Raw genomic sequence first — 17,549 nt, forward strand, 5'->3', positions numbered from 1 at the left:
ATCCCAGTAATGTAACATATACTGTATACCTTATATAATGTTTTTAAATCCATGACTATACAAAGAAGAAAGTTGACTCTCCAAGCAAGTTTGTAAGGAGTTTCATGTATCTTTCATTTTTCATTATTATTATGTCTCAAAATAGGATGTCTCCAAGGAGGATGACAGCTTCCATTCAGCATCTGAAGTCCAAACCGAAAACCTAACTTTTCCTAAGTCCATTCCATCATCTGAACTTTGGACTATGTCAACATCAATTCTGGATTTTAGGCTGCCTGCCAAGGATTTATATAACCTCAGTCTTAGTCCAACAGAAGAGACTAAAGAAATTGGAATGACAAGTGGTGGTTCTTCATCTTCTGAGGTTAAGGAGCATTTAGGAGGTGCTGACTTTGAATGCCCATCATCCGGCTCGTGGGTGCCATCGAAGATCCATGGAAACACAACCACTGCTGACCTTCCTGACCCTCCTATAAAGGTAATACTTTAAATCAGGGGGGAGCAGGGAGGTTTAGGGCTAAACATTTTTTCCAGTATGGGTAATATAGAGGCTTTTTTGCGATTAACTAGTGATGAGCGAGTATGTTCTGTTAGCCCTTTCGGCGAGCATGCTTGGGTGCTCGCCGAGTATTTACAGCTGCTCGGTGTTATGTTTGAGTCACTCCGTGCGCATGATTTGCAACTGTTTGACAGCTTTAATACATGTGAGTAATTCCTAAGAAACAGGCATTCCTCTCATGTATTAAAGTTGGCAAACAGTCGCAAATCATGCACACAGAGAGACTCAAACATAACACCCGAGCACGCTGAAGATACTCGGAAAACACCCGAGCATACTCGTAAATCTCGAGTAAGGAGCATGCTCGCTCATGGCTAATGGTAACATGTTATATTGCCCCAAAAGGTAAAACATATGCACTGTTATTTAGGAGGACAAAGTATTTTTAGGTCTGTAGATGTATGTTATATAAAATATCCATTGTAAGAACACTTGTTGTCAATACCCAAAAGTTTTGAAAAATTATATAATTAAATTTGTTTTTTTTAGTTTAGAAAAAAGTTGGGGTGGCTAAACTGTACAAGGCACAACCCATGAACAAGAGAGACGTACATGGCTCATTCAATATGAATCTAGCCAGTTTTAAGAATTGTGCTACCACATGACTGCTTGGTCATCTTGGGCCATCTATAATATATCCAGGGATGTGTCCTTCTGTCCGAAGCCTTTATAGACTACTTGGTCATCTTGGGCCATGTAAATATATGAGTATCAGCTTTAGAATATAACTTTAATAAGAACATCCCTGGTACTTAATCTGTTATCTTGGCACAAACCATTTATCAGATATCTCTGCCAGCGGCTTATCACTGGGAGACCAAAGTGAGTGGCAGTCCCAAAATCAGCCATGCCTGTCCAACACCTCTGACTATTAGTTGGCCAGCACCCCTATACACACTAGAATGTCAGATGAACACAACGATATTGGGATCAGCTCATGTTAGTCAAATGTAAATTGGGGCCATAAAGGGAATCTGTGACCAGGTTTTTACTATGTAATCTGAGAGCAGCATGATATAGGAACAGAGACCCTGATTCCAACTATGTCACTTACTGGGCTGCATGCTGTCATTTTGATGCAATCCCTGTTTTCTCTGCTGCAGATCTAGCAATTCTCTGAATGCTGAGCCCTATATGACCTTGTCTAAACCACTGATTAGCAGTTTCCTGTCAATGTACAGTGTTCATAGAAAGTTGCCAATTGGTGGTGTGGGTGTGGATATATAGAACAGTTGAATAGGCATCTACTCCTGTAGTGATGATCTCCTAGTGATAAAACACTGATTTTATTGAAGCAGCAACATACAGCCTAGTAAGTGACATATCGCTGGAATTACACTCTCCCATCCTACATCATGCTGCTCTCCGATTATATGGAAAAAACCTTCTGACTGATGCCCTTTATCAGTGTCCTGATTGATTTTCAATTGGTCTGCTGGACCCTGTTTGTGAATTTTCCTTTGTGACCTATGCTGGTAAATACCATTGCCTTTTAGCTATGATTATGATTTTCAAATGGACCTACAAAGTATTCCCTCACAGCACTTGTATCCAGTGGTAAAAATAATTTCTCAGTCGCTTCATTGGGGAACACAGGAGCCATGAGTTTTTATTCTGGAGATTAAGAATATGTCTTGGAAAAATCGCTGACTCCCCCCTACCAGGCTTCACCTGGGCACCCAGTTATTCAGTTTAGCTTGGGCGGACATGGGTCTGAATAGCAGACCTGTCTTAACCTTCATTAGGCAGGATCGGAACTAACCTTTTTCTCTTTAATTTAATTGTAACTTTTACTCTAAATAAACCTCCTCTTTATTTAATCACCTGTGAATACGGATCTTTGAAACCTTTCCTTATCAGACCTTCAGTTGCCTTATGGGTCATCTCTGTATGTTCTGGCAGATGTCAGACCGCCTTGAGGGCTACCTCTGTTTTCAGGGTTCGATCTGGGTTCAAACCCAGAGAACAAAGGTAGCCCTCAAGGCGGTCTGACATCTGCCAGAACATACAGAGATGACCCATAAGGCAACTTAAGGTCTGATAAGGAAATGTTCCAAAGATCTGGAGAGTTGAGCTAAGCTAGGGTGCATCTGTCATGGCTCCTCTTTTCCCCATTTCTCTGTAGGGTAGACGCTTCAGAGATCTTGGCCTCCAGGCATCTGTTCTTCTATTCCATTGGGTCTCTACTTAGCTTTGTTGAGCTCTTACCTTTGCCTCTAAGGATGCAAGTCTTAACAGAAGAGTACTACCAGCGGCGAAGGCTCGTGTAGTAACCTGAGGGATTGCTGTCCTTCCTTCTGCTGTACTGGTATTCGTATTCCCACCCCAAGGACTGCTTTAGGACATCCCATGGCTCCTGTGTGACCGACAAATAAAGATTTTTGGAACTCACTGTAAAATCTCTTTCTCATAGCCTTCATTGGGGGGTCGTGTTTTGTTCTAATTGAATAACTGGGTGTCACCCGCCCAGGTGTTGCCTGGTGGGAAGGAGTCAGCTTTTTTCTAAGATGTATTCTTAGTATCAGCCTCCAGATGGAAGCCTATTAAACCATGGTTCCTTTGTCCACCAATGAAGGCTTTGAGAAATAGAGGTTACAGTGAGTACCAAAAATCTCTATTTTAAGTAATAAAAATAGCAATATGACAGTGTTTCGCTCATGATAGACTCTTTTTTTCTAGACGTTAGGCTCTTCTCTCTTTATGACCCTAGACGTTACCTTGTAGATTTTCACATTGGAAAATCATTTATTGTCCTCTATAACACAAAGTAGTGTCTTTCCACAATAGGCCGAAGGATATTCATCTAGAAGACAATGTCTTGAAGCAAGCGATGATTGTAACGCTAAGACTTTAATTAAAAACACATTTGAAAGAACAATTACTCTAACCAGAGGAAACTGCAGCCTTGGTGAGTTTCCATAAAAAAAAATTGTTTTGTAACTGTTATTCATTTCTGCTTTATTCCTTCATGATCATATCTGAGGGTGAAATATGATTGATGTCAGCTTTCCAGTCTATGATCATAATAGCCTACTTGTTACTTACTTTGGGTATTTATTTTTTTAACCCCTTCCCAACACGGCCAATTTCCATTTCTGCGTTTTTGTTTTTTTCTGTCCACGTAGACATCTGAGGGCTATTTTTTTAGCGGGACGAGTTGTACTTTTGAATGCCACCATTCATTTTACCACATAATGTACTGGAAAATGGGAAAAAAATTCCAAGTGTGGTGAAATGCAATTCTGACATTGTTTTTCAGGAATTGTTTTTACGGCGTACATTGTGTAGTAAAAATGACCCCACAATATGATTCTGCTCATCAGTACGATAATGACTTTTCTAAATATTTCCAGTCTTTTAAATTATTTTAGTGGTGAAAAAAAAATCAGAAGTTTTTTAAAATAAAAATTATAATAATTTTGGGTTGTCACCATTTTCCAACACCTGTAACATTTTCAGATTTTGGTTAATAGAGCTGTGTGATGGCTTATGTTTTGTGGGGCGAGACAACGTTTTTATTGATTGCATTTTGGGATAGATGTGACATATCGATCACTTGTTACAGTAGTTTGTGGTATAGCAGCAGCAATAACGTAGTTTTGGCGTATATATTGTATATGTGCTTGTGTCAGTCTTCATATACCCCTGGCATTCTACTCAGACTACAAAGATCAGGCTGTAGTAGAAGTCTTATGGTTTCCAGCATCATGTGGAGAGCTCTATAATATGTACATGCATAGATCACAAGATAACTGAATTCACTGAAATAAAGGCAAAGCACATATCTAAGCAGTCCCGGAAGAAAGTCCCTGGAAGGAAGCATGGTAGAACTGTGGCTATTTACATGATGATTTCTGATGAACAGTATCTAATTATCCAGTGCACATGGCAGATGAAAGGCACCAGCAGATGTTGCGCTGTATCGACAGCTTTAAGCGTGTTAATAATCAATGGTTACAATAGTCTCCTCTCCATGTTTTATTATGTTAAATATTAAACGAACGTTGGTCTAAAAGGACCTGCAGTGACGTCATGTGGCAGGTCACGCGATCGCTGACGTCAGCGGTCACGTGACCTGTCACATGACTAAATGACGTCATGGAAGGTCCTTTTAGACCATCGTGAGCCGCCCAACACACCGGAGGCATCACTGAGGAGATTGGGGGCCATCAGAAGGTGAGTATAATCTTTATATTTTATTTTAAATTCTTTTTTTTACAGGTACTATGGTACCCGGGTCTGCAGGAGAGTCTCCTCTTCTCCAGACCCGGGTACCATCCGCACATTGAATCGCTTAATATCCGCATGTGTATGTGTAGTCATGCGGATATTATGCGTTTCAATGCAAGTCAATGGCGGCAATTACTCTGCGTGACCGCAAAATTAATTGACATGCTGCGGATTTTTCCGCAATGATAATCCGCAGCGGAAATTTACGCAGCATGTGCACAGCACATACGGATTATCATTGGGGACCATGGGGCACGTATTACCAAGCGTTTTTTAAGCGTTTTCGCTGCGGAAATTGCGCTGCAAAAATGCTTGAAAAATGCATAGTGGGCACGCAGCCTAAGTGACACACAGATGGGGTAACAGAAACCTGGTGACAGATTCCCTTTAATCTCTTTCTCTAGATACACACTCTAGTGGAGCAAACCTGAACTTAGCACAAGGTTGTAATGATATTTAGACTTTATTGCTGAGATTTTTCTAATTTTGACAAAACTAGTTTTACAAAAAATGTTGGAATTTTTCACTTTAAATTGTGAGAGTAACAAAAATCCAACAAAAAATGCAACAAGAAGCCGATCAGCCGGAAAATTAGGACTTTTGTTTATCCAATGAAGATACGTTACTAAATAGAATTTCCTTACAGTTCCAATTTCCTTGCCTAATATTTATATATTTAGAACACATTCAAATATTTCCCACCGTTTTGCTGCTGCAGAGAGAGTCCCTAAAGGACCATGGGATTTTTCGTTTTTGCGTTTTTGGTTTTTTGTTCCCATTGTTCCCAGAGCCATAACGTTTTTATTTTTTGGTCAATATGGGCGTGTGAGGGCTTATTTTTTGCGGGACGAGTTGTACTTTTGAACGCCATCACTGGTTTTACCATATCATGTACAGGAAAACGGGAAAAAATTCCAAGTGCGGTGAAATTGCAAAAAAAGTGCAATACCACTGTTGTTTTTTGTTTTGTTTTTTTTACCACGTTCACTGAATGCTAAAACTGACCTGCGATTCTTATTCTCCAGGTCATCACGAGTTCGTAGGTAGCAAACATATATAGGTTCTTTTTTATTTAAGTGGTGAAAAAAAAATCCAAAGTTTGCTACAAAAAACAAAATAAAATAAAATGGCGCCATTTTCTGAGACCCGTAGCATCTCCATTTTTCGGGATCTGGGGCCGAGTGAGGGCTTATTCTTTGCGTTCTGAGCTGACGTTTTAATGATACCAATTTGGGGTAGATCCGATGTTTTGATCGCCACTTATTGCATTTTATTTCACTGTTGGGGTGACTAAAAAAATATAAATCTGGCATTTAGAATTTTTTTCTCGTTATGCCATTTACCGATCGGATTAATTTTTTTTTTTTTTTATATTGATAGATCGGGCGATTCTGAACGCGGCAATACCAAATATGTGTATTTTGAATGGGGCGAAAGGGGGGTGATTTAAACTTTTATATATATTTTTTTAATATTTTTAAAAACATTTTTTTTACACTTTCTGCTTGCTTCAAATGTCTCCATAGGAGACTAGAAGCAGCAGTTGTCTGATTGCTTCTACTGCATACAGGCGGTGAGCAGATTGCCTGTATGCAGTAGAAATGCGCATGTGCTATGAGCGCCGACCACTAGATGGCGCTCATAGCAATCTTTACATGACAATCTATACATGACAACCACAGGGGTCTGCTGCAGACCCCTGGTTGTCTTGCCCACGCATCAGTGATCATGTTACGGGATCACTGATGGGCGGGCTAATGCCGCGCTTCTGGCGCGGCAATGTTAAATGCTGCTGTCAGAGATTGACAGCGGCATTTAACTGGTTAACAGCCGTGGGTGGATCGCGATTCCACCCGCGGCTGTTGCGGGCACATGTCAGCTGTATAAATCAGCTGACAAGTGCCCGGTTCAGTGCGGGCTCAGTGCTGGAGCCCTCACTGAACCGGGGGTGATGGCCTGGGGCGTACTAATAAGCTCCAGGCTTTAAAGGGGTTAGTCTTGCTGGCTGGTCTGCAAAATCGCAAAATAGCTCACTGCTCTTCCCATCCCTTTCCCCAGTGTAAGGGTATGTTTACACTAGACGTTTTTTGAGCATTTTTTTCCTGCAATACCTGATCTCTTGGTAGGAAAGAAGCTGCGTCAGAAACGCAGGTTTTGGTGCGTTGTTCAGGACCCCAAAGTTCAGCTTTGCTTCCACCACAGAAACATGAACACAGGTTACCAATGCAAGACATATGTGAAACCATATTAACCAGAATTACAAATGTAACAGTGGGGGAGGTGAATTGTTCAGGAATAGTTTACGTAAGACACTGGCAGTGCATTGAGTTTGTAGGACACTATTTATTTTCACTCTATGGTTTGCCATTGAGTTACTCAGGGATTGTTCAATTTCACACCTACGTAGGCCACAGGTATTGTTCAATCTCACACCTTGGTCAGCCAATGTTTACATTGTACACATCACTAATTGAATTAAACTGTCCTAATCCAAACTGCCATCTCGGATGACAAAGACAAGATGGTAAACTTGGGAAAATCACAAAAATAAATGAGTTTCACATACTGCTGTACTTGATTTTTTTTCACTAAAAACACAGCAAAACCTGATAGCTATGTTCACAGTAGGCGTTTTTTCAGCGTTTTTCACCACCTATTACTTTTAACCCCTTTACAGCCCATGACGTATTAATACGCGTCAGTGCCCTGGGCTTTAAGAGCCTGACCTGTATTAGTACGTCATCGCGATCGCGCGCGCACACAGGCTGTGCGGGCTCGATCACCGCCGTGTGTCAGCTGATTGTCACAGCTGACACCGGGTACTATGTGCAGGGAGAGGTCCTGCACCACTCCCAGCACATTAACCCCCGCAATGCTGCTATCGAAGTCGATCGCAGCATTGCGGTGGCAAGGGGAGATGATCGGTATACTCACCTCCTCTTCCAGCCTCCAGCGCTATCTGCTGCGGCTTCCCAGGTGTTGCCATGACGACCCGATGTGTCTTTTAGTGTGTGACAGCTGTCAAACCATAAAAACCAGATATGATTCTGGTATCTCTGTAATCGCACCGACCCGAAGAATAAAGTAATCTAATCACTTACACCGCACGAGGAACGGCGTAAAAAATAAACGCTAGGGCTGAGGTTGGGGTTGTGCTAATGTTTGGGTTGGGGTTGTTTCTTTTTTCAAAAGTATAAAAAAAAAAAAAAAAAAAAAGATGACGATATGGCAACTAGTGTTGAACGCAAGTGCTCGCTACTTGAGTTTGCATAGGGTGCTCGGGTATGCACTGAGTATTGCGGGTGCACGAGTCTCTGCCCCATATGCTTCGTGGCCAAAAAAACCTCGCGGAGATTGCCTGCCATGCACGAGCGATCCCCGCATGTTTTTTTTTGGGTGTCTAATAACCATGAAACATGCGAGCGGGGACTCGAGCATTTCACTTGAGCACCCGTGATACATGGTTCATACCTGAGTACCCAATGCAAACTCAAGTAGCGAGCACTTGCGCTCAAGAGTAATGACAACTTATTCAATATGATGACCTAATGTTATCAAATTCTGTGCCGTACCTCTGGGTTTAAAATGTTCACTATACCCCTTAATAAAATCCTTGAGGGGTATAGTTTCCAAAATAGGGTCACTTGTGGGGGAGCTCCACTGTTTAGGCACATCAGGGGCTCTCCAAACGCGACATGGTGTCCGCTAACAAATTGAATGGAAAATCGGCTCAAATTGTTAGCGGACACCATGTTGCGTTTGGAGAGCCCCTGTGTGCCTAAACATTGGAGCTCCCCCACAAGTGACCCCATTTAGGAAACTAGACCACCCAAGGCACCTATCTAGATGCATAGTGAGCACTTGGAACCCCCAGGTGCTTCACAAATTGATTCGTAAAAATGAAAAAGTTTTTTTTTCCACTTTTTCATTTTTACGAATCAATTTGTGAAAAAAAAAAAAGTAAAAATTTATAAAAAAAAAAATAAAATATTTTTGCTTTTGACGCCATTTTTTGGGATATGGGGCTGCGTGAGGAAATATTTCTTGGGCCCTTAGCTGTTATTTTAAATGATACCATTTTTGTTTTGATCGCCTTTTATTGCAGTTTATTGCAATGTTGCGGCGGCCAAAAAAAACATAATTTTAATGCAACATAACATACAAAGTGTAAGAGCATGTTCACACTGTGGCCATGTCATAGACAAAACCCAACTTTGCACTTGTACCAGCTTATAGTCCAGCTCCTTTTTTTGGTTTTGCTGTAATCTCTTGTATTTTGTACAAATAGGGGTGTGGCTCCCCTTTCTGAGCTAAGCATTTCATCTGTATAGCTTCCCCTAGATGGGTGTCTCTGTCTGGCCTTGTCCTGCTTTGCTCTTATTAACATTGACGTAGTTTGACACATGGTAAAGTTTTAATACTAGAGACCAGTTAGGACCGTCTCGATGGGTACACCTTGTCGTGGTGGGATGGTTTATATGCTTTTTTGATCAAAATGGCGTTAACTCAGTACCCTATGTTATTTACATGTACTATTACCATTTACTGATTTACTTTTTGTCGGGTATATGCTTATTTTTGTTTTTTTTCTTGGGGTTTGCCTGTAGATTTGACTGTATTTTCAATGCATGGCAGACATCAAATGTATTGTGTGTTTAGACGTTTTCTGCCTTCCTAAGAAACCCCTTCCAAAATATGCCTTTATAAATACAGGTTACATTGAGTTAAAAGAAATAGTTGCAGTAACATATATAATAATCATTGTTTCCATGTGAAAGATGCCCAAAGCCTTTACACTTTCTTTTAAGGGAAATTGTACTGAATGTTTATTGGGCATAATTTCATTCTGGGACACTTCTGGTACAGAAGTTCTATCCAAATAATGGCAAAAATTGTAATATGACCATGACTCCAATATGTGAATATAGCCTAATTTCTGTGACCTGTCCCCTATAAATATACTGGTGAATTTAAAGGGAATCTGTCAGCAGGTTTTTGCTATGTAAACTGAGGACATCATGAGGTAGGAGTTGAAACAATGAACTCAATGATGTGTCACCTGTCTTGCTGTTTGGTGTTGTTTACTTAGACTTAAAGGGGGTTCCCACAAACAAAGTTCATTTTAATTAATAGATCTTGCAATAATAATTATTTCCACAATTGGATGTGTTTAAAAAAATGTTCCTGTGCTGAGATAATCTTATAAATGTGCCCCTGCTGTGTACTGTGTAATGGCTGTGTCTGACCGTACAGGAACATGGTCTGATCATACCACATCTCCTGGGCAGGGAGGGAAGCAAAAGACAATACAGACATTACAGCATGAATCACAAATAATTCTTTCTTTGATATAAAACATTTTTTAAAAACAGACAGTGATATGTTTTACCTCAAAGAAAAAAATCAGCTGTGATCCTCTACTGCCCTGTCTGTATACTCTTTTGCTCCCCCCCCCCCCCCTGCCCAGGAGATGTGATATGGTCAGACACTGCTATTACACAATAAACAAAACAGAAACACCAGCAGAGTAGCCATGAACCACTAATAAAGTTAAAAAGATAGTTCATTGAAAGAATTCATAATAAAAGTAAATAACATTACATACCCATGAGTCATAAAAGGAGGAAAACAGGTGGGAAGCACCAAAAAATCTCCAATTCATCAGACAAAACCCATGATGAGGGAGCAGTAGATGAGCCCACCATGCTGGGGCAGCGTGGTGGGCTCATCTAATACTCCCTAGTATTGGGTAAGCAACACTACTTTTAACGTGCACACCTGTTTTGCCTGTTGTCTATGGCCACTTGGCCTCTTCAATAATATGTGATTCATTGTGACTTGTTGAATAGGTACAGTACAGACCAAAAGTTTGGACACACCTTCTCATTTAAAGATGTTTCTGTATTTTCATGACTATGAAAATTGTTCATTCACACTGAATGCATCAAAACTATGAATTAACACATGTGGAAGTATATACTTAACAAAAAAGTGTGAAACAACTGAAAATATGCCTTATATTCTAGGTTCTTCAGAGTAGCCACCTTTTGCTTTGATGACTGCTTTGCACACTCTTGGTATTCTCTTGATGAGCTTCAAGAGGTAGTCACCGGAAATGGTTTTCACTTCCCCAGGTGTGTCCTGTCAGGTTTAATAAGTGGGATTTCTTGCCTTATAAATGGGGTTGGGACCATCAGTTGTGTTGTGCAGAAGTCCGGTGGATACACAGCTGATAGTCCTACTGAATAGACTGTTAGCTGCTTTTTTCTTGCCATAATACAAATTCTAAGTAAAGAAAAATGAGTAGCGATCATTACTTTAAGAAATGAAGGTCAGTCAGTCTGAAAAATTGGGAAAACTTTGAAAGTGTCCCCAAGTGCAGTTGCAAAAACCATCAAGTCCTGCAAAGAAACTGGCTCACATGAGAACCGCTCCAGGAAAGGAAGACCAAGAGTCACCTCTGCTTCTGAGGATAAGTTTATCCGAGCCACCCGCCTCAGAAATCGCAGGTTAACAGCAGCTCAGATTAGAGACCAGGTCAATGCCACACAGAGTTCTTGTAGCAGACACATCTCTTCAACATCTGTTAAGAGGAGACTTTGTGCAGCAGGCCTTCATGGTAAAATAGCTGCTAGGAAACCACTGCTAAGGATAGGCAACAAGCAGAAGAGGCTTGTTTGGGCTAAAGAACACAAGGAATGGACATTAGACCAGTGGAAATCTGTGCTGTGGTCTGGTGAGTCCAAATTTGAGATCTTTGGTTCCAACCACCGTGTCTTTGATGCAGAAAAGGTGAACGGATGGACTCTACATGCCTGGTTCCCACCGTGAAGCATGGAGGAGGAGGTGTGATGGTGTGGGGGTGCTTTGCTGGTGACACTGTTGGGGATTTATTCAAAATTGAAGGCATACTGAACCAGCATGGCTACCACAGCATCTTGCAGCGGCATGCTATTCCATTCGGTTTGCGTTTAGTTGGACCATCATTTATTTTTCAACAGGACAATGACCCCAAACACACCTCCAGGCTGTGTAAGGGCTATTTGACCAAGTAGGATGACCTGGCCTCCACAGTCACCAGACCTGAACCCATTCCAGATGGTTTGGGTTGAGCTGGACCGCAGAGTGAAGGCAAAAGGGCCAAGTGCCAAGCATCTCTGGGAACTCCTTCAAGATTGTTGGAAGACCATTTCCGGTGACTACCTCTTGAAGCTCATCAAGAGAATGCCAAGAGTGTGCAAAGCAGTCATCAAAGCAAAAGGTGGCTACTTTGAAGAACCTAGAATATAAGACATATTTTCAGTTGTTTCACACTTTTTTGTTAAGTATATAATTCCACATGTGTTAATTCATAGTTTTGATGCCTTCAGTGTGAATGTACAATTTTCATAGTCATGAAAATACAGAAAAATCTTTAAATGAGAAGGTATGTCCAAACTTTTGGTCTGTACTGTATATTGACTGTTTGATGTGTCACGTGACCCTCTTCCTATTGAAAAAAATAAAGTTGGATCCAAAATGGCTGCCTTCAAAATGGCCGCCATGGTCGCCACCCATCTGAAAAAGTTTTCCCCCTCCCATATACTAATGTGCCACAAACAGGAAGTTGATATCACCAACCATTCCCATATAATTTTGGTGTATCCATATAAATGGCCCACCCTGTAGTATAAAATACAAATTTTATTAGACCTCACTTTAAAAATATTAAAAACATATATATTTACCCAAAAAAAACAAAGCCAATATACAACATGAGTGAAAGAAATTCCATGATCAAAGCAGCAGTATATAATGTTTAGCGAAATAGCAATGCACACTTTGTTTATCGATTAGTTGCCCTAGTCCATGCGGTAGGATCAGGGATCAGTGCAGGGACCCACGCGTATCGCTGTGGAACACAGCTTCATCAGGGAGGGTGAAGCTGATGAAGCTGTGTTCCACATCGATACGCGTGGGTCCCTGCACTGATTCCTTATCCTACCTCATGGGTGATATGGTTTGATACATTGGATCATTTAGGCAGCCTTATATATACTATGATATGGTCTTTTAGTGGCCTGCTTAGTATAGGAGTTGTCATGTTATCCATCTAGCTGTTAATGCTTTATGACAGATTATGCATGATATTGATTTGTGAGTGGGTTAATTTTGCACACCACATCCTATGTGTCATCCAATTATTGATTTTGTTGGGAGAACCACTGAATGAATGAAATATTCTCATTGAATACTTTGTTCTGTACAAAGTTGAATGTGCTGACAACAAAATCACACAAAAATCATCAATGGAAATCAAATTTATTAACCAATGGAGGCCTAGATTTGGAGTCACCCCCAAAATTAAAGTGGAAAAACCCAATACAGGCTGATCCAACTTTGATGTAATGTCCTTAAAACAAGTCAAAATGAGGCTCAGTATTGTGTGTGGCCTCCACATGCCTGTATGACCTCCCTACAATGCCTGGGCATGTTACTGATGAGATTGCGGATGGTCTCCTGTGGGATCTCCTCCCAGACCTGGACTAAAGCATCCGCCAACTCCTAGACAGTCTGTGGTGTGGATGGAGCGAGACATGATGTCCCAGATGTGCTCAATCGGATTCAGGTCTGGGAAATGGCTGGTCCAGTCCATAGCTTCAATGCCTTCATCTTGCAGGAACTGCTGACACAGTCCAGCCACATGAGGTCTGGCATTGTCCTGCATTAGGAGGAACCCAGGGCCAACCGCACCAGCATATGGTCTCATAAGGGGTCTGAGGATCTCATCTTGGTACCTAAAGGCAGTCGGGCTACCTCTGGTGAACGCATGGAGGGCTGTGCGGCCCTCCAAAGAAATGCCACCCCACACCATTACTGACCCACTGCCAAACCGGTCATGCTGAAGGATGTTGCAGACAGCAGATCACTCTCCACGGCGTCTCCAGACACTGTCACGTCTGTCACATGTGCTTAGTGTGATCCTGCTTTCATCTGTGAAGAGCACAGGGCGCCAGTGGCAACTTTGCCAATCCTGGTGTTTTGTGGCAAATGCCAAGCGTCCTGCACGGTGTTGGGCTGTGAGCACAACCCCCATCTGTGGATGTCAGGCCCTCATACCACCCTCATGCAGTCGGTTTCTAATCGTTTGTGCGGACACATGCACATTTGTGGCCTGCTGGAGGTCATTTTGCAGGGCTCTGGCAGTGCTCCTCCTGTTCCTCCTTGCACAACGGCGGAGGTAGCGGTCCTACTGCTGGGTTGTTGCCATATATAGAGCCTGCTGTGGGCGGGGTTAGCTTTCTCCGCTCTGCTGAATTGCTAAATCTAAGGACTCTGATAGTGTCAGAACGGCTGCACCCAGTAAACTAATTGATACATCATTGGATTCAGGGTCTCTTTGCCTACATCATGCTTCTCTCAGATGAGGTAGCAAAAACCTGGTGTCACAGTCCTTTTAATATGGTGGTATTTGACCTCCATTCCAGAACAATATATCAACCAAATTGGGCATTATTATCCCATTTGAGTCCCTAATCTCACCAACCTGATGAATGTAAATGCTTGCATCTACATGTTAAATAATTGAATCTGTTAAATCAGGCATAACTCAGTTTTAGAGGTAAAATGTTTCAAAACAATCATATAGTGTAACAAGGGGTGGTAAATGTGTCAAGGGGAATTCTGTATCAGATTAGCAAATTGACTGACAGTTAAAAAAAAATTTATCACCCATCTACTGGAGAGTCCAACCACTGGGACGTATACCGATCGCCAGAATGGGAAGCTTTTATACCTGTTAGAATGGAGCGGCAGTGCACATACTTGACCTCTGCTCAATTCATCTTCTAAGGGACTGCCCAGCGCTGCACTCTACTTTTTCCGGTAAGCTCATAGAAAATGAATGGAGTGGCATTCAGGCATCCAACCTGCCGCTTCATTTTGTAACCGGGATAAAAATTCCCAGTGGTGGGACACCCACCGATCAGCAAGTTATCATTTCTTGTGCGGACAAGTAATGACTTATTTTAGCTGGACAACCTCTTTAGAGAAGCACTTCTCCTCCCATCAAAGTTTTTATCCTCTTAATATATTGCAACCATCATATTATATAGCACTATGTACTTACAATTTCTCATTTTGCCTTTCTACCCAGGTAATTATTCTGTGTTCTTTTAGGTCTATGACATCACTTGATTAAAAACTGACTAGCTGAATCCTTCAAAGCTCTATGTAGAAACAGGAGGTCAATTTTCCCTGTATGAGTCATAAGTTACTGCAAAAGTCCCTGGCAGGGGGGAGGATGGAGCAGCTGGGTCAGGAGTTCAAGAAGGGAATGATAAATGCAGGGACAAAACACTTCCTGTTTCTACATAGAGTAGAAAAAAAAGAATTAGCTGGGTAGAAAGGCAAAATGAGCAAAAGTACACAGTGCTATATAATATGATGATTGCCATATATTAAGAGGTTAAAAACTTTGATGGGAGTGCTTCTTTAAGTTACAGATGACACCTATCGTAATGCATTTATGAACTATAAGGGAATATTTTGTAATGTGAATCCATCTAAGTATTTGATACACTGTCAATTTTGCAAGTGTTCCCACCTACAAAGAATGGAGAGGTCTGTAATTTTTATTGTGGGTACACTTCAACTGTGAGAGACAGCGTCTAAAAAAAATCCCGAAAATCACATTGTATGATTTTTACATAATTAATTTGCATTTTATTGCATGAAATAAGTATTTGATACAATAGAAAAACAGAACTTAATATTTGGTACAGAAACCTTTGTTTGCAATTACAGAGATCAGACATTTCCTGTAGTTTTTGACCAAGTTTGCACACACTGCAGCAGAGATATTGGCCTACTCCTCCATACAGATCTTCTCCAGGTCTTTCAGGTTTCGGAGCTGTTGCTGGGCAACATTGAGTTTCAGCTCCCTCCAAAGATTTTCAGGTCTGAAGACTGGCTAGGCCACGCCAGGAATTTGAAATGCTTCTTAGCCTCGACCCATCTTCAGTGCTCGTCTGAGAGAAGGAGGTTGTTGGCCAAAATCTCACGATACATAATTCCATCCATCCTCCCTTCATTATGGTGCAGTCGTCCTGTCCCCTTTGCAGAAAAGCACCCCCAAAGTATGATGTTTCCCCCACCATACTTCATGGTTGGGAAGGTGTTCTTGGATTGTAGTCCTCCTTCTTCTTCCTCCAAACATGGCAAGTGGAGTTGATACCAAAAAGTTTTATTTTGGTCTCATCTGAGCTCATCTGACCACATGACCTTCTCCCATGCCTCCTCAGGATCATCCAGATGGTCATTGGCGAACTTCAAATGGGCCTGTGCTAGCGTGAGCAGGGGGACTTTGCGTGCCCTGCAGGATTTTAATCCATGACGGTGTAGTGCGTTACTAACGGTAATGTTTGAGATGCCCCAGCTCTCTTCAGGTCATTGACCAGGTGCCTCCCGTGTAGTTCTGGGCTGATTCCTGACCTTTCTCAGAATCATTCTTACCCCATGAGGCGAGATCTTGCATGGAGCTCCAGACTGAGGAAGATTGACAGTCATCTTGTGTTTCTTCCATTTTCTAATAATTGCGTCAACAGTTGTTGCCTTCTCAACAAGCTGCTTACTTATTGTCCTGTAGCCCATCCAATTTTGTCCCCGTGTCCTTAGACAGCTCTTTGGTCTTGGCCATGGTGGAGAGGTTGGAGTGTGATTGATTGTGTGTGGACAGGTGTCTTTTATACAGGTAACAAGTTCAAACAGGTGCAATTAATAAAGGTAATGAGTGCAAAGTAAGAGGGCTTCTTAAAGAAAAGCTTACAGGTCTGTGAGAGTTAGAATTCTTGCTGGATGGTGAATGATCAAATACTTATTTCATTCAATAAAATGCAATTTAATTATTTAAAAATCATACAATCTGATTTTCTGTTTTTTATTCTTAGATTCTGTGTCTCACAGTTGAAGTGTAATTACAGACCTCTCTGTAACATACCTGGTGGTGGGCTTGCATGGTGCACCATCTCTCACCATGCAAGATCGCAAACTTGATCTTCAGTCCAGTCTGCTAGCCTGGCTTCTATTCATGCTGTCTGTTTGTCTCTGTTCTGACTGCTTAGGGCGGCGGCCTGGTTACTTCCTGTTTCTTGTAGCTGCTGTGGGCACACCCCTAATGCGTCCCCAGCCTATTGCTGTCTGTCACTTGATATTTAAACCAGCTCCACCTTGGAGCTGATGCCTGAGCAACTCTAACATTCAGTGTGCTCCTTGACTCTGAATGTGCAAGGTCCTGTTCTGTTTTTCCTGCCTGTCCGCCTTCCTGGAGGCTGTATTCCCAGGCCTGTCTGAACACGCTCCTAGCCTGTTCGTCCCGCTTTCTGGGGGCCGCATACCCAGACCCTCTCCTGTATCTTGCTGCAGTGCCAGTTCCTGTCTGAACACTCTCCTAACCTGTTTTTCTCTATGTCCGTACCTTCCCTTTTTCTGCAGAGTCTGAACCTGCACCTAACTCCTACTCGTTGTCGCTGTACTTCCGTTTGTGAGTTTAGAGTCCTCTCGCTACTTCATTGCAAGTACCTAGAGTGTATCTGGTTCTGCTTTTCCCTTCCAGTCTGTTCAGTGTGAACAGAGCCCTGTCCTCTCTGCCTTGCTCACCGCTCCGGCGGTTCCTGCCTGCTCTGCCTTGCTCACCGCTCCGGCTGTTCCTGCCTGCTCTGCCTTGCTCACCGCTCCGGCTGTTCCTGCCTGCTCTGCCTTGCTCACCGCTCCGGCGGTTCCT

General features: G+C 42.1%; 1 protein-coding gene across 12 annotated transcripts in view; it reads left to right on the forward strand.

The window, feature by feature from the left end:
- Positions 1–17,549, forward strand: part of MPDZ (multiple PDZ domain crumbs cell polarity complex component) — a 202,584-nt gene that overhangs the window by 81,401 nt on the left and 103,634 nt on the right. For all 12 annotated transcript variants that reach the window (XM_073668027.1, XM_073668043.1, XM_073668066.1 and 9 more), the window contains 2 exons: positions 146–478; positions 3,347–3,467. In XM_073668027.1, coding sequence (XP_073524128.1) covers positions 146–478; positions 3,347–3,467 — 454 coding nt within the window. The remainder of the gene's footprint in view (positions 1–145; positions 479–3,346; positions 3,468–17,549) is intronic.

This window comes from Phyllobates terribilis, unplaced genomic scaffold (assembly GCF_046119375.1).
Source record: "Phyllobates terribilis strain yellow unplaced genomic scaffold, ASM4611937v1 Scaffold_1__5_contigs__length_1240528914, whole genome shotgun sequence".
Classification (NCBI taxonomy): Eukaryota; Metazoa; Chordata; class Amphibia; order Anura; family Dendrobatidae; genus Phyllobates; species Phyllobates terribilis.